We start from the raw sequence: 21967 nt of genomic DNA on the forward strand, positions 1-21967 counted from the left end.
CGTACACACAGGTGAAACGGAGGCACCAATAGCCTGGCCCTATACGTGTTGGGCTTTGTTCGTTGGGCATTTCAGCTAGTGATTGCTGCACGAACAAATTGAAGAAAATACGGGTCGACTAGAGAGACGTAGCCTACGTTAGTCAATGTATTTGTCAAACGTCCTACAATCTAAACGGCCCCGTCGTTGTTCATTATCATTTGAATATCTCGTATTTACGGATATGTGAAGCCCACATTTTGGTCGAAGGCCTATTTTAGGGAAAGCTAAAAAGACTCGAATGAAACAAAAATCCACTTGAGGGCGCATCACTCCCACGTTTATAATTAGTAACACGCAACGAAGCAGCAGGTGCGACGCCCAGGTATGCCCAGAATGTCTGACCCTATCAATTAACCCGGGCCAAGCGTGCCCTGTGGGTTCAGCGCTCCATAAGCCATACGGGGCGGCCCGGGCGGGGGTTATCTAAATACAATTTGCCCTGTTTTGAAATCTTAATTTTGATAAATTAAAAGGTTTTAAAAATGTGGTGAATGATTACGCAACGCAGCAGCAGGTGCAACGCCCCGGTATGCCGAGAATGTTTGACACACTATCAACTGACCCCGGGCCAAGCACGCACACGTGTGTCCCGCAACGCGCAACGAAACCCAAACTGTTGGGGAGTCTACGTAAAGACAACTTTCCCGGTTTAAAACATAATTTTAATTAAATAAAAGTATGGTAATTGATTTATAAACGCGTGGTGGGTTACATTGCTTAATTAAAATACTAATAACTAAGCTTGTTCATTTCAAAATCGGCGACGGTGAATGTGAAACGCGCAATAAACGTTATCCATGGACGTTGTAGTGAACTACAAAACATGATCCCTTTATCAAATACATAAGCGAAAGATGACGCTCGCGGACGGAGTGACGTCAGGGAGGTGACGACAGTTGGCTTGTGACTGCGTGCACGAGGAGGCAGCGCGAGCAGACAGGAGTGCGCGTAGCAAGACCTCAGTTCTCTCAGCACGCGGGAGGAGCCGGGAAGGAGTGTCTCCTGGACTGCGGCGGCGACAGCGGCGATTTCGGCAGCATGGATCACGTCCTGGGGATTATTATTTACGGATACTAACAAAGAACCGTTTTGGAAAAATGGCCGAGAGGTAATGTACATCTGCCTTTTCCCCAGGTCACGATACGTAGCCTGTAGCCGAGTGTGGTGCAGTTTTATCCGCGGCTTCATCCCGGCTAAAAGGGTGGCGAGCACGGCGACGGAGCTAACGTGAGCGATGGACGGCTGTGGTTCGGCTAGGGCTAGCTCCTCGCCCTTCCTTTTAAAACGCTCAACGTTTTGCTGAATGAAGATGTGTCTCAGGCGGAGTTCCGTCACTAAACTGGCCGTCGGCTTTTTTAAATACGGAATTTTAAAGGGCGTTTATCAAGGTGGCCAGGGACTAGGGTGCAGGCAGGAGGGTGCGTGTGTGGGTTCTCTGGAAGATGCTGTTGCGTCCGGTGATGTGCACCTGTCGGACGGGAATCCTCTGATCCGCTGGAACGCGATTAGGACAGCACATATTGAAGTGATTAGGACCATTTCTATTATTATTATTATTATCATGCAGTCCTCTACGTGTCATAAACGCTTGGCTGCCTCTCGGTCCCTCAGCTTCTCCTTCGCAGCATCCCTGTTTCAATGATGCTGCTGCGCGCTCACGCCAGCAGCGGTTACGCGACCGCAACCTTCGGGAAAGGGCTCGTCTGCCTGTACGCTAATCACTCAAAACTACCGCTTTACTTGGTTATACTATATGTAGGCATTATCTCCTATATACATGTTTCGTTCTCCGCTCAGTCCATTATTTATCTTGTCAATGGCGACATGATCCTCGACACAGTGCGTGGAGAACGCCACTTCACTTCAGCAAACTCAGTAGGGACGAGTAAATAATTGATGCCGATTAAATTTGCTTTGCTTGGGGGTCATTCGAACGTATGTAACACACACGCACACGCACACAATGTTATGTGCGTTATAGCAGATTTGACAAAAATCGGTCCAACAATTCACTGCATTCATGATTGTTGAGCTGTATGGTCTGCTTGCTTTGCTCAGAAACGAGGTGTGCAGTGAGTTCATATGATTATTGGGGCACTGAAATGAAATGTCCTTCATAGCATGATTTATCGGCATCCTGGCTCACAATGTATGTATGACCTTTTGTGAAATGGTAAGCCATATGACAAGAGCTTTCCTCTGAGCCTCCCTGAGCTGTTCATTCTGTTCACGCATTTCTTGAAAGGTGTTTAACTTGTTCCACTTGTGCTTAACATGGTTGTGGAATGCTTTTTTTTATCCCCTTGGAAATCTTAAGTGACAAACGCTGGCATTACTAGCTTTCTTGCAACAACATAGCTTACAGTAAAACTGGTATTTCCCCTGCCAGAAACCCAATTTTTACTAGATTTATTTTGTCTGATTCCTCACCATATCAAATGTATTCCCCAACATAACCATCCACAATCACTATACCATTTTCAAGGTAATGCAGTCAATATAACCAAATACCTAATGTAATAATTTAGAACTGTTAGCCTGTATCAAATCCTTGTTTAAATAGGCTTTGCATATGAACTCACTACACATCATTCATTGTATTCATGGGGCTTATGTTTAGTAGCCAGGTCTTTGCTAATATACAAGTGGGCAGATGCAATGGCCAGTTGGGCCCAGAGCCCGAGCCTATATTTTCAGGGCTGCTGTCGACAACACATGCCTCGCATAGTAGCAAAGTCTTGGCTGACATCCGATCATAGCAGCTCGGCTGGGCGGGGAAAGACAGTCAGCTGGTACGATCCCACTGACACATGTGGGCCCAACAACGTATATATATATACATATGGCCACGTTGCGCCTGCTCCAGATCCTGCTGTATCCGTCACACATGCTCTCTTCCGGGGGGCCACGTGCAGATGCGCTGTCTGCTTTGGTGACCCATAACTGTGTGTGTGTGTGTGTGTGTGTGTGTGTGTGTGTGTGTGTGTGTGTGTGTGTGTGTGTGTGTGTGTGTGTGTGTGTGTGTGTGTGTGTGTGTGTGTGTGTGTGTGTGTGATTAGCCTCATGAGTGGGAACTGGGGAAGTTGAGCTATGTTCTGGTCTTCCTTGTCTTTTCTTTTAATATTCAACATTTTCCTTTCCTGGTTTGGTACATCAGTCACAGTGGTTTGAATTCATCGCTCTTTGCTAAATAATCATACAGGTGATTATTGCACAGAATAATTATCGTGCATCTGCTGCTGTGACGCATTGTCCTTTGATGGTTGCCAACAGCAGTGTAATCGACCAACGGGGATAGATCCAGTAGATTCTGTCCATATCTCCTGCAGTGCGGCCATCCACACATCTGCGCTCCATTTTAGCCCCGGGACCATTCAGCCGACTGATGCCAACATTTCTAGTGTCAGTGCTTTTAGTATCGCGTGTCAGACGGATTGCGTTCTCCCGGTTCGACTATAATCTGACCACGTCAACCCTTATGATGATGCCCGGCCAGGGCGGGGATCAGTTCTGAGTGGACAGGCGTTTAGCGTTTCTTGGCATTTATTTGTAACCGAGGCATAGACCCGGGCACCATGAGATGCTGTTGAGTGCACCCGGGTTCCATCAGCCCTCACGCCCGCAGCAGTCGTTTGAATTAAAAAAAGCGAGCAGCGTTTGAGTATTGACCGGCGTAGACAGTGGTAGGGAGGGAGAGATGAAGTGTGATGGGGGGGTGGGGTGGCACTCTCCGCTGCTAATAGGATTACTGTGTAAATGTGTTGGTCCGAAAGGCTTCCCCCAGAGGCTCAAACTCTTTGAGAGTGTGTGGTGTTTTCTGCATGAAATTAGCAAATTACTCTATCAGCATGTTTGGGTGACTGAATCTATCTATTAATGGGCTTGATGTTGAGTAAGGGAGAGTGGGCAGGCGAGGCACAGGGTAGTAGTAGTAGCACACTATTGATTTAATTTGTTTTGCTCTCAGTCTTGACCATGGTCCCAATTATTCCTGGGTAGTTGGGGTATGCATAAATGGCCACGCAGCAAGCTTCTTGTATGCATGCTTTTGCATGCGTGTTCCACTTCCTCTCTCCTTTGCTCCTTCATCCATCATCTATCAACATTCAGGCCTATCTGGTTTATAGCTTCCTTTCATGTACCAACACTTTCATCTGTGTTCCTGCACAGCACAGCCATATGGAATTTAAGTCAACCTATTTTGTTTACAAAGTTATTCTTCTTTAGTTGTGTTGACAAATACAACAGAATACTTTCATGTGTTGATGCATTAAAAGGATAAGACTTGTCAGGAGCTACATTTCTGAAAGCGGGGCAAATTCTAAATACTAGATTCAGGTTTTAATTTTTTTATAGAAAGCATGGCTAATTTCAGGGTTTTGTTTCAATCTTTTTAATTGCCTACATACAGTATGACTTGCAGATGTCAGCCGAGGCTATAATCACCGATCAATAAAAATCACATTATTATTAAGTGCAAGAGTATGTTTGTCCTCTTGCACACCGTACTCCAAAGGGGAGAAGGGAATATGAAGGGAAATGAAAAGCAGGACCTGTACAATCACTGTCTATGAGATCACTACCGTCCATTGCTCACTCAATGAAATAGTTATGGGTAAACCTCATGAAATGGTTGCAATTCAACTCAGTATATAGGATTTTTATTGTTGACATAGAAAATAGTACCCATTAGGGTCCAGAGGTAACTTGTACAACACTGCCTGTGAGCAAGATGAGAGCTGGCTTCTGCACACGGATGGAACGCTCCAGCTACACGCTATCTGTCAGGTTCGCTCCGTGTTTCGTTGCTGCCCCATAAGCCTCATGCCCTGGGATCCATCTGGGTTGGAAGAAGGTGTGTGTGTGTGTGTGTGTGTGTGTGTGTGTGTGTGTGTGTGTGTGTGTGTGTGTGTGTGTGTGTGTGTGTGTGTGTGTGTGTGTGTGTGTGTGTGTGTGTGTGTGTGTGTGTGTGATAAAACCGTTGTTTCAATCTGATGATCTGTATGCCTCAACCAAAGTAAAATAGGTCTGGAAAATGATTTGCCATGTGTTAAACCAATGTAGAGGTTGAAAGCACATCTATACGAAAGGGCATTAGGTGAATTCCATGTTGCCTCGTTCTTGAAATGTATTCCAGCTCCTACGCCCCCCCCCCCATCACTCTACACCCCATCTCTCATGATCCCCTTGGCCTGCTTACTTAATACTCACTGCCCACAGTCGGAGCTCTCTGTCTCCCTGTGCCGTTCACCACCTAACAACCATGTCCGGCAAAGCCAAGAAGGAGGAGGAAAGCAAGAGGAAAAAATAAACTATGCTATACCATGCTGGCTCTGTGCAGCCAATTAACCTGTTAAAAAACGTTTGTCATTTCAAACACGTCATTTGAGCTCGCACAGCATATGCTAGCTCCATGCGGATCATCAGAAACATGAAAAGCGGATCATGAATTTGAGCTGATGCTGCATTTTTACCGGCAAGTAAATACCAGCAGTGGGCAAGAACTGAGAGGTACATGGCAGATGGTGGATGTTGGGAGACACGCTGAATGCTGGGACGACTGAATGCATGGGACTTCTAAAAATAACTACCAAAACCAACCCAAAGAACAATAACCACTGCAGTACAATGCCCTCCAAAACATTGTTTTAAAACAAAATGCAAACGTTTGTTTTAAGTCTGAATTTAGAACATATACCTTACCTTGTGCCACTGAATTCTCTTGAAATAATAACTATTTTTTTTATCAATCAAGCCACCATTTATTTGTCACGTTAAAATAATGCATTATCCAAACATGGCATGGCAACACAGTCTCCCCAAACATATTCCTTCTGCTTATTGCTCCTGTGGACCCTATTTACGGTTACTGACTGTTCACCACACATTTAGTTTAAGAGTCCTGTGGGCAAGATAATTTTTCTACATCTGTGTTCATGAAAATTTGATTCCATACCAAAGACAGAAGAGCATTGCTACATTTAAATGGCATTTCATTGATCTTGTAAGTGAACAAGTGGGGACATAGCAGTTGGCAGGTCCTAACTTCTTTTTCTTTCATCTCTCGTCCTGTCTGCTGTCGTGGGATGAAGTGGGTCATTTCTGCAATATTGCGCGTTGATGACCTTTTAGTGAGAGGCCCCCAGACTATCTTTTGTTTGACCGCAAACCCAGTGACAAGTCACCCACTGCTCCTCACTGCCTCCTTTTCTCTCCTTTTTACCCTCAACAGCTTCATCAACAGTTCCTTTGGCGTCACACCAACACTACGGCTGTAACTAATGATTGTTTTCAGGCGATGAGTCTATTATATATATTTTTTATAATTGAGTCTATAAAATGTCCTAAATAATACCAACCAGTCCAAAACAATGCTTTATCTGACAAGCAGCCAAAATAACATTGAATAATAGTTTTATTTTAATTTATTCATTATTTGGTTCAATTAACCAAATATTAGAATTGAAATGCAACATTTAATGGCAAGTTTTTGTAATTTATACTTCATAAATGACTTGATTAAAATGATAAATGATGATTTGACGAACTCTTCTGTCAATCACCTTATTGTTGCAGCCCTAACCAGTCCAGTGTGGAGTACTACAGACTGGTACTTGACTTCTTCATGATCGCTTCTGCAAATGTATACAAAAAGGTATGGATGGCTCTAGAGCCTTTTAGCAGGTTGAATCAGACATCAGTCAGCAAGGCCTGAAGTTGGAGGGGATTTGCGTAGGATGCTGGTTGGATTTATTTTGTCAAAAGCTGGGGGTAAAACTAGGTGGAATTGATAACGAGCTGTAAGGGACTTCTCGGATGCAGCTTTAATTAGCCACACGGCTGAAGTAATGAAGTAAAGTGGATTGCTCTTTCACACACAAACTCGAATTAAGAAAAATGACACGTTTTTTGGAGTCTGCGTTGTCATCAGACAAGCTGTGATGCCGGCGAATGCCAGAACAATCTCAGCAGGCGAAATGGGAATGGCTTTGTCCCGATGAGCACACTGATCGCTTGTTTTCCTGAAGCTGAGCAGTCAATACAATATTGATTTCATGACATTATCTTGTATAAGTCATTTTGATGATCCTATTCTGATGTTGTAAAAAGGTTGTCTCACATTATAGATTATTTGGGGTCAAATATTGCACAATTGTTCTGAGAATGTCACAAACGTGGCTTTGTTGATGGGATTTGTCATAAATAAATGGGAAGTACAGTCATCACCCTGGTGCCTACATGCACGTTCTTTTCAGATAAGAAACTGATAAGAGGTCAACACCTAAATAATTACTACATAAATACTCTGCCTACTCAACCGACTTACTGATTACACCAATTTAATAATTTCATGTAATTTATGTCGGGAGTTGGTCAACATTCTAAAAGATACATGGGTTTTAAGAACAGATTTAGAACAAAGCCATGGATATCTTGCCATAAATTGAAATGGTAGTGGTTAAGGTTTTGAAAGATTCCTGTTGTAGCTTGATTCGCCTTGTTATGTATCTTCCTCCTTCGGTGGCCTTTTGCATTCTTTCCTGTTGCTGTGTGACTCTTGAATGATCGATATCTAAAGCCGGACATTTCTGGTGTATGAGGGCATACTTTTGGGTGCTCATGGGGGTTGTCATGAGGCACTCTAAAGTGTGCTCACAGTTGGCAGCTATGGTGCTCACCCTCGCCTCCCCCTCTGCCACAATAAAAGAGACATAAGGTTACTAGCCGCAGTGGGACAGAAGGTGGAGGGAGGAGCTTTGACGGTGACAGGATCGGAGAGGCAAGAGGAGCAAAGTGCTTTTGCTTTGCTACTCACCATCACTTGGTCCTCTCGTGGCCGGTGCAGAGTGGAGGTCGGCCGGGTGGGTCAAGTCATTCACAACCACTCCACTGAAAGTCCTCCAGTCACGTTTTCAGCTCGACGAAGATGTGGGTGGAAGGGCAATGAAGCCCGACATAGATCTCCGGTGTGTTTTTAAAGTCAACAAGAGACTTAAGTATTCATAGGCCTTAGGTCTCCCTGGAACATCACGATTCACCGTCGTCGTCTGCTGTGGCTGGTTTTGGTGTCTGATTTAATGCGTTCCGTCACGTCACATCACGGCACAGTTATGCGGAAGAAAGCGTTGCCAGGCGTAGGTGTTTCATCTCCGTGCTTTTCTTATTAAGGTACCCGCTGAAATGTAAACAGTGGCAGTCCTCTCTGCTGCGTCCCCTGCAGACCGACCCGCTGCCAAGACGTAACCCCCGCGCTAGTGGCAGGCGCCTGGGCCTGGTTCCTCCAGGCCTGACTTGGCTAGCTCCATTGACTTGCCTCCCTCATGGGCTCAGCAAGTCACATGCTCATTAATGTCCATCCAGTGCATGCGGAGGCCAGGTTTTTAAATGGAAAATGTCGGTTGATTCATTGGCGGAAGATATTGGGCATATGTGCTTTTCTCTTTTTTCCATGTTGCTGAATACAAGTGCGTTGATTAAGGGAATTCATTGTAATTGGAAGAGACGTATAATATCCTTTTGTACAGTGCTAGAAAGATGCCTTTTCTTGTTAAAACCAATGTGACTTACAACATATAAATTGTTTTGTTCTGAAGGTCGAACATAAGTCAGTTATGTAATTGAATACCAGAATAGCATAGATTCACTGCATTGCAGCCTTTATGATCAGTAGGTGGCTTTCAATGTTTTGACAGCTAATAGGCCTATATTCAATCCAATAGGCCTATATTTACGGGGAATACTCTCAGGACAGGCCTAGTTTAGTATCACTTGAATCCCTAGAGAGCTCTGTCACTACTTGACATTAGACAATTCCAACGTGCATCTGCAGTATCAGAACAATGCAACTGTCGCAGTCATGAATGTGTTCAGCACCATTCTTACCAGCTCAAATGCTGCAATTCATTTCTGTTGGCTGTTGATTGTGTAAATAGGAGGGGCCAATCATAATATGGGTCACTGATACATATTCTATTGTTAAATAAGGTCTTTACATTTTCATAATGTAAATGCTGACACTTTTTGTTTTGAAGCGTTTTTAATCAAAACCATCCTTGCTAAATAATTGTAGCTTTCCCTTAGTTCCAAGATGAAATGCTATCATAGCTTCACAGTGAATGGATATAAAACAGCTTGTCCAACATAAACTATTCAAGGATAGCGTTAATGGCTGAAATGAATCTTTGGGGCTTTGATTTGTGGTTTGAGACAGGAGAACCTTTTTAGAAGGGCAAGCTAGCTGCAGAAATGAAGTCATTTATATGACAACGCAGACACTGAACTGCGCTCTCCTCGACTCATTGTCCACCATTGATTGGTCCTCATGGCCCTGTGATATCTGTCAAGCTCTCAAGCCACAGCAATCACGACAGGTGAAATGTGGTAACCTTTAAGTTTTTATTATTATTACAAATTGTATTATCTATAATAATAAAAATAATTTTTAGGGCCTTTTTTCTTATTAATTTCTTATTTCTTACGTTTATCAACGTCTGCGCCCGCCGGCCTCCATGTTCATTTTAAATTAAGCATATATATAACTGTTTAATATATGCTCTATGAAAATCCTCCGCATTTTACTTTCCCGAAACTTCCAGGAAATTACAAATTACTATCCCACCAGTTCTGCTATAACACGGTAGTATTGCTGCAGCCGAGATTAGTATCAACGCAGCGTGTCGTTTTCCACTGCACTTGGCACACTGAATTGGTGGCTGAAAATATATCATGCCCCAGAAGATTTAATATTTTTTGTTTCATAGCACAAGGGATCCATCATTCTTATGCTCCTCTTCCTGATTGGTCTGGCATGTTCAAGGATGGCAGCAAATGGAGGCTCAGAGAGAGCTATGCTGGAGGATGTAGTGTGCTGTTCCTCCTCTATCGCTTTACTGCCGAAAATGTCCCTGAGGCAGTGAGGTCACAGGGTACACACACACACACGCACACACACACTCAGCGCATACTGCCCATAATCAATATGGCTGTCGGAGCGAATGCAGTAAATAGTCAAATATAGAGCTGCTAGTAACCAGACTTCCTATTAAATGTCTGCCTGACTGAATTATATAATTAATACTTTTAAAAGAATAACAACACTGGTGAGAGCGGCTCAGTGACTCAGTCATCAGGTACCTCTACTATCAATCAGGTATCAATGGATTCTGGGAAAATGGCCGATATGAATTACACTTTAATTTTAAAATGGCAGATTTTATATGTGGTAATTACAACTGTTGATGAGTTCATGACATAATTAAGAAAAAATCTATCTGTATCGCCAAGCAGTGGCCTATTGGTCCTGCTCGCATTTATAGGTCTAATTTAATGTTGACGTGTAGCGGATATCATCGTTGTGGTGTAATGCTATTTGCACTCATTGGTTGTGGCTGTTTGTCTGCTGCAGGTATTTGGTTTTCCAGACACGTCACAGATGTGCTGCCCCCCAGGGGTCACACAATTTGCAGCGGGACACTGTTGCTAGGAGACAATCTCAGCCACATCTCATCCCCCATCATTTACCGCCCTGTATCATCTGCACAAACGCAGACTGCGCACACACACGCTCTCCCCTCTGCCTTCAATTCATGTCTTTACACAAACAGTTTGTCCCTAGAACTCATAAAAAATTAAACACACAACACAATGGTTACTTGAGATGATGTTGAGGTCATGGAGAAAACCATAGTATTTATTTTATGACCTCAATATCATATAATAAATAATTAGCTTCTCATCAGAGCAAGCACATTTCCAATGTCAATCTAGGCTATTGTAACTTGTGATTGTATGGACTAAATTATTAAAGGACGATTCAAATCATCCCGAGTTGCAGCCTCAGTCAAATGTTAGACTGGGGGAGGCCATTTGACTAATGGTTTGGCTCACATTTGGTTATTTCGGGAGGAACGGTTGCAATAAGCATACACCCAAGATTTGTTTTTAAAAGTAAAAGCCGAGCCAAGGACTACCGACCCTCAGGGGAGCAGCTAAGCCCTTCACCACCACCACCACCACCACCACACATGTCATTCACATGCACCACACACCCACACAGAATATGAGCATATTTATGTTTATATGCAGAGGAAGACCGGACAGCTGTTAGTGTAGCTGAAAGAGGGCTGTGTGCCACAGTAATTATAATGGGGTGCTCCATCAATGCAGCATTTTATTATTTTGTCACACAGTCAGTGAGTTCTACAGACTGACCTTCAGTCCTTGGCTGACCTTCAGTCAGATGGCTTTGGGTTTCCAGGAGCCCATCGTTGAGACTAACCTGTGTGTTACTGTATGTGTGGAAGATTGACAGAGGGCCATGTAGATTATATTGTATTTTAAATAATTCATTCGGAAATCATTATTGTATTATTATATCATTATATTATTGAAATGTTAACAGCCTCTAATAATCATCAAATATGATATAAATAAATGTATTCAGTAGCTTCAGTTCTCCTTGCTACTTGTGGTACTGCCGTGGGCTGCGGCTGCTGCAGCTACTACTGTTATTTATAGTCTGTGGGCGTTGAGATGGGTCCAGATCACCACATTCCCAAAGCTCCCCAGGGAGCCCACAACCACCACCTGTGAATCAGAAGTACAGGTGAGGCATTTGAAAAGATAAATGCTAAGATATTGATGAAATTCAGAACAACTAAATATATATTCTGCGAGTACTACCTCTTCATATTATGGAAGGAATAAAAAGGCTTATTATTATTATTATTTATTATTTCTACTGTCATTTGGAAACTAGGCCGGTGTCTTCAAATCACAATACATCTGAATCTCCCATACGTGGATACAAGGAGATTGATCACACTACCTTTGTGTCTATTTAAGTTGAAGCCTTGAACACTTAAACACACTTGAAGTACTCGAACAGGTACTTGTTAACTTACTTTCATTTGACCCTTGGTGTGCCAGGAGAATAGTTAATAAGGCTATTTTTAGTGCGAATCCGCACTACATTATGTATCACAAGACTGGCTGGCAGCAACCTTTCCTTAGGCACCAGCCCAGATAGACGGCATGCGTCACGAAGATGCGCTGAGCTGCTGTACTTTCCCTGGACTCGTACAGTGAGTTCTTCGGTCAATATTCATTTAAAAAGGGGGAGATCAAACACTGTCAGTATTGAAGGAGGGGTGTTTATTTGTTTGGGTGGGAGTGGGGGTGTGAATAAGCTAGAATAACTATGAGGTTGCTTGAGGTCAAACAAAGCGACAATGAATCATGCATGGGTTTATTAGTATGTCAGAGGGAGAATGAGAGGGGCACACAATGCATCAATGTAGTTGATTGCTGCTGATTCAGTGTTGTTCTATGGGTACTAAGGGATTATGAACAGTGTAGTTCACATCTTATCCAGATTTCATGTGATCACTCCCCTCACTTTCCGGTCCTATTTTACAATTTTATCCCATTTCTGCACTTCTGTATCTTGGTGGATGTATTGACTGATGAATTCTGAGCTCAATGGCGGTTATCACATGATGTTATGCTGGTGTGTGTGTGTGTGTGTGTGTGTGTGTGTGTGTGTGTGTGTGTGTGTGTGTGTGTGTGTGTGTGTGTGTGTGTGTGTGTGTGTGTGTGTGTGTGTGTGTGTGTGTGTGTGTGTGTTAGTCATCCAATGGTGCCTTGTTATTATCTAGGGCCATCTCTTTATAGAGGGTGTGTTGTATAATGGCTTGGCTGTGTGTCTTAAGTCAAATGCTAGCACATGGAAGCATTTTTTCCCAGCACTTGCACAGATGATGTGTGTGTGAGTTTGTAAAGGGATCTGTATTAAAATTAAAACTGTTTTAGTGTGGAGCCCGAATTTTCAGATATTCTTTCGTTAGGTATGTGTTCAAATCTCACTTCAGTATTCAAATGCTCAGGTTCCTTTAAGGAAAAAATATCCTTGAAAATGTGTTTTTTATCCAAGTGTGTTTTATTGAAGTCTTCTGGCCAGCCCAATATAGTTTTACAACGGAAGTAAAATGAACCTTGTTGCAACCTTGTTGTTTTTGGCAACAAATCCATCCATTTTAACACCCTAATTGAGTCATTACTAGAGCGCGAGATGCTGAAGAACCTTACATTTACTGTTGATTTGTTGCATGTGAATCTGTAGTAAACTTTTGTATTGGTCAAAGTAGAACAGAAGAGAAATATTCAAATGTTTTTATATTCAGGCCTACGCTATATAGTGTCTATATCGCTTTAACAATGTTAAAATTTTGACGACAATATTACCTGATGTTGTGTTACCCGGAATGGTGTTTACAAGATTAAGTATGTCTTAAGTATATGACTGCCTTATGCTTGGATTTTGCCATCTGGGAATGTCTTGGTAGCTTGTGAACGGGTCAGTTTTGGTGTTACTCCGACACGTTCAGAATTCCTCTTCTCCCTGGTTCATGTATGACATAGAGCAGCAATCTTTCAGACGAGAAATGTACAGAAAGTGGGGAGGGCAAGCACGACATAACATACGGGCTCAGAGGGGGAAGAGCAGTAGTAGGAGAGGTTGTGGAGGTCGGGGGTGCTGTGTGTGGGTGGTGGCTGGGGGTGGGGGTGGATAATGCCCCAGCCCCAGCTGGGAACCAAATGGGATTCCATGGGTAGATTCCTACGATTCCAGCTAGTGAAGTATGGTGGGAACAATGCATGGGTGGAATGTGTGGTATGGTTGCATGACTAAGGACCATGCCCCGAGGACCAAGGGGAGTGTTTGTTACTTACTGGGTATGGTGGACAACGCGGGTACTGCAGTACCTGACCCAAACCTAAAAGAAATTAACTTGTTGACTGCAGCTCAAGGAAACCGTTCGGACAGAACCAAGTTATCCAAGTCACTCAGATGAATGCAGATGAATGCATTGGCCAGATGGATTCAGAATCAATTTCCCATTGGTTTGAATAAAAAGAGGCCATGTTTTGAGGTCAATCAGTATGTCCCTGCTTGGAAACGGGGTCTTTTCAAACACATGCACTGCACATGCTGAGGCTTTGCCTCACCCCTGCCAACCTTTGGAAAATCTCTGCTCTGCTAAAGGTCAGCTTGGAGGACATTTGGGACCATGTATTTTATAACGATGCCTTGTGTTTTGTTAGTTTAGTTTTAGTTTTGTTAGTTTTTTTGTGCTTTATGGCCCTGGGGCTATTTTAAAAGTAGGCCAGGGCAGGATGGTATTTTACAGGAATGGTATTTTAAAGGATATCGATATATAGATCACTTTCATGGAATTATACTGCATAAGGTATAGTGACTGATGATACCGGTAATCAATGGAGAGCTGGAATGATTACTGATGATAACTTGCTATTTTATAGTGTTGCATTGCAATTTTACGGCGCCATTATAAAATTATATTTTCATTTGTGTGATAAAATGGATGAGCCTTGCCTCCACTAGGGGACTGCTCCAGAGGGTTGGAGCCCTGACAAAAAAGACTCTCATGTCTCCATTAGTGTTCAGTCCACAGCAGAGGGACAGCAGAGCCCTGCCAGGGGATCTGAGGCCATGACTTCATAGGCGATATATGATGTTAGTTTATTAGTTGTCCCCTTGGGGAAATTCTTTTTCACAGTTTCCTTTCGTTATGTCTGATTCATAGTTATAGGCACATGAAGCAGAGGCGTCACTAGGCTGTTTTATTCGGGGCTAAAGCCCTGGATCAAATTGAAATAGACCCGAATCTATTTTTGTTTGAAAAAAAAAAATAATAAAAAAAAAATAAAAAAAAATTCAACCTTCCGTCCCCCCCCCCCCCGTCCCCCCCCGTCAACAATCTCGTCCTCCCGCGATCGCTCGATACCCCCCACTGAGCCCCGGATGTTTAAGAAACCTAGAATCGCGCCTGACATGAAGAACAACCATAAAAATAAAACACTTTAAATATTATATATATATATATATATATATATATATATATATATATATATATATATATAAAATTCATTTGACATAGATAACAGACAGGAAAAACATATGCATCCATTGGCAGACAGGGGGGGGGGGGCATAGGCACATTTTCACACATTGCCATACATTGTTGGGGTACCAGGGGATGCATACATTGGGGTTGGGGTACCAGGTGAGTAATGCGATGGCTGAGGGGATTAGGCTTCTGCTGAAGGGGGCTTTGTATATATTGGATAGCCCGTGTTCTACCACACAATATATATTCAAATCAATTGTAAAATGGACAATCAGTGTAAATGAGGTAATATACAGGGATTGTTTGGATTCTAGCCAAACAAGTGTGCTGCATTTTGAGCATTTGTTGAAATTCTCTATACATCCCGACAGCAAGAAAACATCTCGTATCTGTAGCTGTCGCAGGCCTGTGATAATCCTGTCCAATCATTTAATTCGGCCTAAATTAAAAGATTGGATGGCTTACCTGTCTACCCCGCCAGCTCCCTGCACGTGTTTAGGGGGAGTGGTTCTGGAGAGAGGCCTGGGGGATGGGATTGTTTGTGGTTAAAGTTATATCTGGGCGTCGCTATGATTGCAAACAAAAACCTACCGGTGAGCGGTAATTTTCAACCGCTACTTGGAAGGCCACCAACAAAACAGACTTTGAAAGAAATGAATAACATTTTGTTATCTTGAGCCTTCTCCGCATTCAGTCCAGAAGTGATCCGTCAGTGTAAAACTCAACCAGCCCCGCTTAACCGACGCCATCGTGGCGTACCCATCAGCCAGACAGCCATCCTCCTCATCTCCTCTTGCTTTCTTTCTTCTCTTCCTCTCTCCTTCTCATCTTCCAGCCAGAGTTGGGCTTCCCGAGCCTCGCCGATTAGAGCTAATTAAGTTGAGATGGGCCTCCAAAACAAAGCAGAATGGTGGGTGAAAGGAGGAAAGGAAAGGGCCTACATTGTACTGGAGCTGCTCAGCCAAGAAGGAATAATTTCCCGCCCCCATTAGAACCTGGTTAGGGTCACAAGTGCATGGAGAGAAAGGAGGCAATGAGAGGGGCAGCGCAGAGAGGAGCGGTACTGAAGGGAGCAGGAGGAATTTAGGCCTATAGGTACCACGCGGCATACAGAGCATAGCGCCCAGCCCACTGCAGGCTGCTGCGCTGTAATGGTGCATTTTGTAAAGTGCATTTTACTTGTCTCTATGACTGAATGTGTCAAAAGAGAACGGAACAATTATAAATAGTTGGACCATTTTTGCTGTCCAGTCCTTTCTATTGTTGTTGCTGCCTTTTGATTATCCACAGCTGTAGCTTTAAGTGGTCACTGCTGGAAAAAGAGCATTGCTCTTAACAAAATCGGTCAAGATTAAAGTGTAATTGCTTATAAATTCTTTGTTAATTTACTTTATGGTGCCATTATAAAATTATATTTTATTTTTAGTGGTGGTGGTTCACAGCTACTTGATAAAATAATAGATGGCAATAAAGCAAACATTTATCTTCTGCAGTGTACTTTAAACTTATAGTATCTCCCCCCGGCGGTAGGAATGGTGGCAGTAGACCAAAGACTACTGGCAGCATTCCTGCTGGTCTGTAGGTAATGTCCCATTAGACCATGCCCTCCATCTTTACCAATACTGATAATCAGTTGATGATAGTCAATATTCAATTTCAATATTTCATATCGATAAGAGAGACCAGGTATCGAGTCATGAGAAATGAATACACATTGTCTTTACAACTGGGTTAGAAAATGTAGCTGGTTCAATGTGTATGCTAGTCTAGGATCAATAGTGCAGTGAAAAAACCTCTGCGTTTAACCAATCTTTTGTTCCGGGATATAATGGCTGTTTGACAGGGAGCTGGGGGTCAAATCACAAGGAGGCTTGTGGGTGATGGTGACGAGGGTGCTTAGTGTTTGCTTGGTGCATTCAGTTCCTCTGGATGTCCTCTGCTGGCTTTCCTGAAATAGGGATGGAGGAATGGGATTAGTTCTATGATGCCATTGTGTTGACCTAGATCCTTTGCCTCCAAAAAGGTTTAAATGAAATGTGTGCATTATATAAAGCCATAAAAAACTAAAAATAAAAAAAGCTATTAAAATGCCTACTGTGAGATGGCAGGAAATGTCTCTCTTGACGTCTGTTGACGTTCACGGTGTTTGTGGTGGCTTGTTGGTTGTGGCGCTGAATTGATGTCCAAAAAGCTTCAGCTTGTGGCGCACACGGAGCATCTATTCCCTAATCAATGGACTGGTGTGAAATGGCTGCCGCGTGGGATCCACTGCAACGGATTTACGGATGGAGTTTATTATGGCCGTGCAGAAGGGGGCGGACGATGGTTTCAAGGGGTGCAGGTGCTCCCTTCACCACTAGATGAATAGCATTCCCTCCCCCTGGTTCTCCTACACACACCCTACCCCCACACCCTACTGCTTCAGCCTCTTCATCGTGTGTGTGTGTGTGTGTGTGTGTGTGTGTGTGTGTGTGTGTGTGTGTGTGTGTGTGTGTGTGTGTGTGTGTGTGTGTGTGTGTGTGTGTGTGTGTGTGTGTGTGTGTGTGTGTGTGTGTGTGTGAGAGAGAGAAACCTCCCTGGTCGAAAAAGGGAAGCTGCTAGAAGAGTGAGATCCGCTATAGAGCAAAACAGAGGGACACGGACAGACCGGGGGATGGAGAGAGTGAGGGGTGTGGTGTCGGCGCGGGGGGATGGGGGACGGACACATGATAGGGCACCAGATGTCCGGGCCAGCCGGCTGCCTTGTAAAAAGCTTTGATTGAGGAGAGCCTGACGTCTCGTCAAGGATCCGTTTCCTCGCCAGCTCAGCCCAGTGGGCTCGTATTGTTGTTGGCTAAAGTAGTAGCATGCCGTTTCTCTGCCTCTGCCATCCTTTTCCTTCCCCTCACAAACAGCTGCCGCAATACGCATGCATTTGCAGAAGATATCTGTATGTATTTTGATCTGTTTGTTGGTACGGGTCAATGCACACAGGGTACTGACCTGATCCAACCATGACCGGTGCCTAGCAGAACACACAGAAGTTTTGAGTCGATAGAATACAAGTCTTAACTTGCAATCAATGTGATCTCTTAGGAGACTGACATCTCTCCTTGCTTTTTTCCACAGTGGTTTATCTCTCTCTTTTTCCCCAATTGTCATGTGGCTGCAGTGACCCATGAGGACTATAGTGAGAGAAACGGGGGGATGAGGAGGGAGACTCAAAGCCTATTGGCAGAGAGAGCCACCTGTTGTTTTTCCTTTCAGTGAGTGTCCTTTTGTTTTTAAGCCCTACAAATGCCAGTACTGGGTTGGATGAGCCTCTCTGTGTACTCTGTGGAGCGTGAGAATGATACACGTGTAAGATATTTACTATAGTAAGCTTGTTTCATCCGTCTCTTGCTCCCAGGTGGGGGGGGGGGGGGTTGTGTGTGTGGGTGTGTGTGTGACCAGCATCCCGCTGTTTTACGAAGACTTCATCGCAGACTTTCGATGTTGCATTATGAATAGAAGATAATCATAGAAGATAATCAATCTATGAAAAGTCCTTAGTTATGGAAATACATACCCAGAAGTATTCTGGCCATAGGGAACAACATACTGTCTGGAACATTATGACACATCCAGTCGTCTACTTTTTAGGACAATGTAATTGCGAAAGGACCTTTCATGCTAGCTATGGCACGTGATTAGGGCTGAATCATTTGGGGAAATAATCTAATTGCGATTATTTTGACCAATTTTGCGATTTAGTATACGATTCCTTATGTCCTGTATTATTCACTAAAAAAGCAATAAATCATTCTAGAGTATGCCCTACTCAACATTGGAAGTAGTCAATGTATTAACTGTTTTCATTTAGGCCAGGCCTATGTGTTGTGATGAATTGATGCATTAATTAATATTATAGCATCTTTATTTAACTATTGAATTGTAAAAGAAAAATAAATATGGATCTCACTGATCTCCAGTCAGTAAAATTAACAAGTCACAAATTTTATTTTATTTATGTATTCATTTTTTTTATCGCAGCCTTTGCGATTTGCATATTGCGTTCTATCACATCGTAATGTCGGTTTGAATACGATTAATCATTCAGCCCTACACGTGATTGACCCTTTAGTTTGAAAAATCTCTCTAGATAGTTTATATTATGTTGTAGTCATTGACACATGCAGGTTTTGGCAAAAGAAGGCTATTGCAGGTCAAGTGTTCAGATGAACTGAGCCTGCTCAGTATGGGCTATCTAAGCTAATGAGCGTCATTAAAGTAGCACAAGGGAGCGCAGTTCTGCAGCCCAGTATGTCAGTGGAAGCTACAGGGTACCAGCCCATCCTGAGTAGAGAACCCTGTGGTTCAGAACACTTACACGTTGTAAAGAAAACGCTTAGCGGTAAGTGTACTCGATATTCACCGCGACCCATTGTTGTCCCGACCTAATGACGCATGCGTCACTGGTCACCTCTGCCTTCCGTCTATCTCCTCTGCCTTGCTTCATCTTCTTGTTGCTTTCTGAAGTCCTCTTCTCCTGGATCATACACACACAACCATAAATCCATTCACCAGAAAATGTGTTGCTTAGCGGAGTAGAAAAAGTTGGAGATGTGGTGAAGGGGCAACCAAAGTTTCATATTCTAAAATGAATTATCATTTGGGTGGTCGTTTCCAAATTTCTCCCTAACGTTGAGAGACTTGTTCGGCCCTTGAAGCATCTGCCACCTGCATTCCATCATACAACGCAGGACTCGCAGTGGTCGCCCCAGTGCGCGTTCACAAGCTTCAATTATGATTGCATGCAGTCAGTGACAGAATCCAATCTTTCAAGGAGACTGGAGGCAGTCCATACATCCTTGTCCTAATCTAGACTAGGAATGGGCCCCGATTCCTAGGAATGAGTCCTCGATTTTGGAAATCATTAATTGCAGTGGTGTAACTGTCAAACATCACTCAATCTAAGGTTACAGGCAGAATGGGGAGCAGGCATAAGAGTGATGTATGAAAGTATTGCGACAAAATAAACTAACTGAATGTGCAGTGCAAGCTAGTATGCAACGTTAAACTTGCGTATCATAGAACCCCTAGTTAGATGCTTAACCATTTGCGCATTAAGCAAAAAGAGGAAACGGTGGAGACATAACAGGCAGTTTTGCATCACCTCATTTTCTAGCAGTGTGACAAATGCGCCATTGTAATTCCACTAGTTCAGAGAAGATGAGCCAGCTCATCACGTAAACAGTGACTGGAGATAGGCCCCCGCTAAGCTTCGTGTAAGGAGAAGGCTTTCCGTTGGCGGAGGCCGCTTGGCAGAAGATTATGGCGGTGAACAAGAACCACAGGAGTGATGAAGATGTATGAGGAAAGCACGGTGTGCTGTGAAGCACAGTAAGGTAGGCGTACCCTTACGTCTTCCCCTCCATCTTCGCTTCGATATTCATTTCGGACCCTATTGTCATTGTTCGCTGTATTTGGGGAGTACTTGGGTACTAATAATTGAATGGGAGTACTCGCATATTGAAATTACTTTAAATGCCCATCCCTTTTCTAGACAAGTGTGTCCAGCTGCCCATCCTTTTGTCCAGGTTCTGTCCAACACGTCTCTCAAAGGTTGTGATCAGACTAACTTACTTGGCCACGTGTCTTGTCTTTCTGAACCTAAGCCTACCTACCTGCCCTGTGTATATTCGCTCTTCGATAAAGTCTATTTTGGTTAAAGATCCTAAACCTTGAGAAGTAGGCAATTCTACTTTAATTACTAGAACATACCCCTAATCTACATATTCAATATCTGCACTACAGTGAACTCTACAGAACCAATATCAGTAATCGATTGTTGAACATTGTTCCCCAAAAGCCCCATTCAATACAATTAAAACATACATTCTGAGTTAACCATGTATTCCTTATGACCCATCCTCTAAATACAACTTTGTTACAACTATTCCCAATTCCCATTCAATTTGGTTGCTTTGAACATAACATGATGCAAGATCTAGATTTAAATGTTGGTAATTGGTATTAACCCTATGCTTAAATTGTAAATAATTCTATTGGCAAATGTGTGTTTTTAAGAGGGGATTTAACTCCCCTTTGCAACCCTGGGCACACAAATCTTTTGTTATATTGAAATTATAAATATGCTTTGAAGGCACACTGCTCCTGATAAGTGCATCTCAAAAAAATAGTCCAATCAAAATTGTAAGAGATTTGAGAATTCACGACACCTCAAATGTGGTGTTATACTCCATACCAGTTATACTCCGGACTCGTACACGCTTGCTCTCAGGTCATGGACCCAGAACCACCTCCAGTACTCCAGTTAAAGAGCCAGCCCGGAGTTAGGGACGCTGTGGGCAGCGGTAATCAGACCTCATCTCCAGGCCTGAGGATGAGTCTGCCAGCCAGCCTGCATGGGGAATTGAAAATTATTTTAGAAAAGATTATCTCCCCCACACTGCTGGGAAACTGCTTATTCAATTGTGCATTTGATGGGTATCACGCTACAAAAGGCTTCATAACAAAATGAGTTCATGTTCCTGTTAATGGTAATTAATTTCATTTCAAACGTATTTGTTAAAATTTTAATTGAAGCTTAAGGCAAAGTTTAAAAAAAACTTTCAGAGCATATTTGTTTTCTTCTGTATGTTTATACAGTTGCTATTTCATACGTCTCAAGTATCTTAGAAGCAGTAGGGCTTGTGATACCTACTTTATTAAGGTGGCTTAATTATTGTTGCTTGATTGATTAATACTACTGCCAGCATTGAGTTACACAGGATAAGATGCTGCTTTTGTGTCAAACTCATTTAAGTTGGCTGGCTATCTAACATTGGCACAACACTAACAGTAATAGATGCATTATATTATCTATAATTTATAATGTCAAATCATTGATTCAGCTTTTATAGTGTGCATGCGGTTGCATACATTAGGCCTAACCCTAAAAATGGATATAAGGGCCATTATACACAAAGGATAACAACATTGTTATCAGTCGGCCTACTGATTAATGTCTGTCA

At 43.0% G+C, this 21967-nt stretch overlaps 1 protein-coding gene across 1 annotated transcript in view; it reads left to right on the forward strand.

The window, feature by feature from the left end:
- Nucleotides 1-1139: 1139 nt before the first annotated feature.
- The window catches only part of LOC311353627 (rho GTPase-activating protein 39-like), a gene marked incomplete at both ends in the record, with an annotated part of 45702 nt that continues 24874 nt past the window's right edge, over nt 1140-21967 (forward strand). The window contains one exon of the mRNA XM_084473535.1: nt 1140-1150. Coding sequence (XP_084329661.1) covers nt 1140-1150 — 11 coding nt within the window. The remainder of the gene's footprint in view (nt 1151-21967) is intronic.

This window comes from Micromesistius poutassou (assembly GCF_964030765.1).
Source record: "Micromesistius poutassou genome assembly, chromosome: 9".
NCBI classification, from domain to species: domain Eukaryota; kingdom Metazoa; phylum Chordata; class Actinopteri; order Gadiformes; family Gadidae; genus Micromesistius; species Micromesistius poutassou.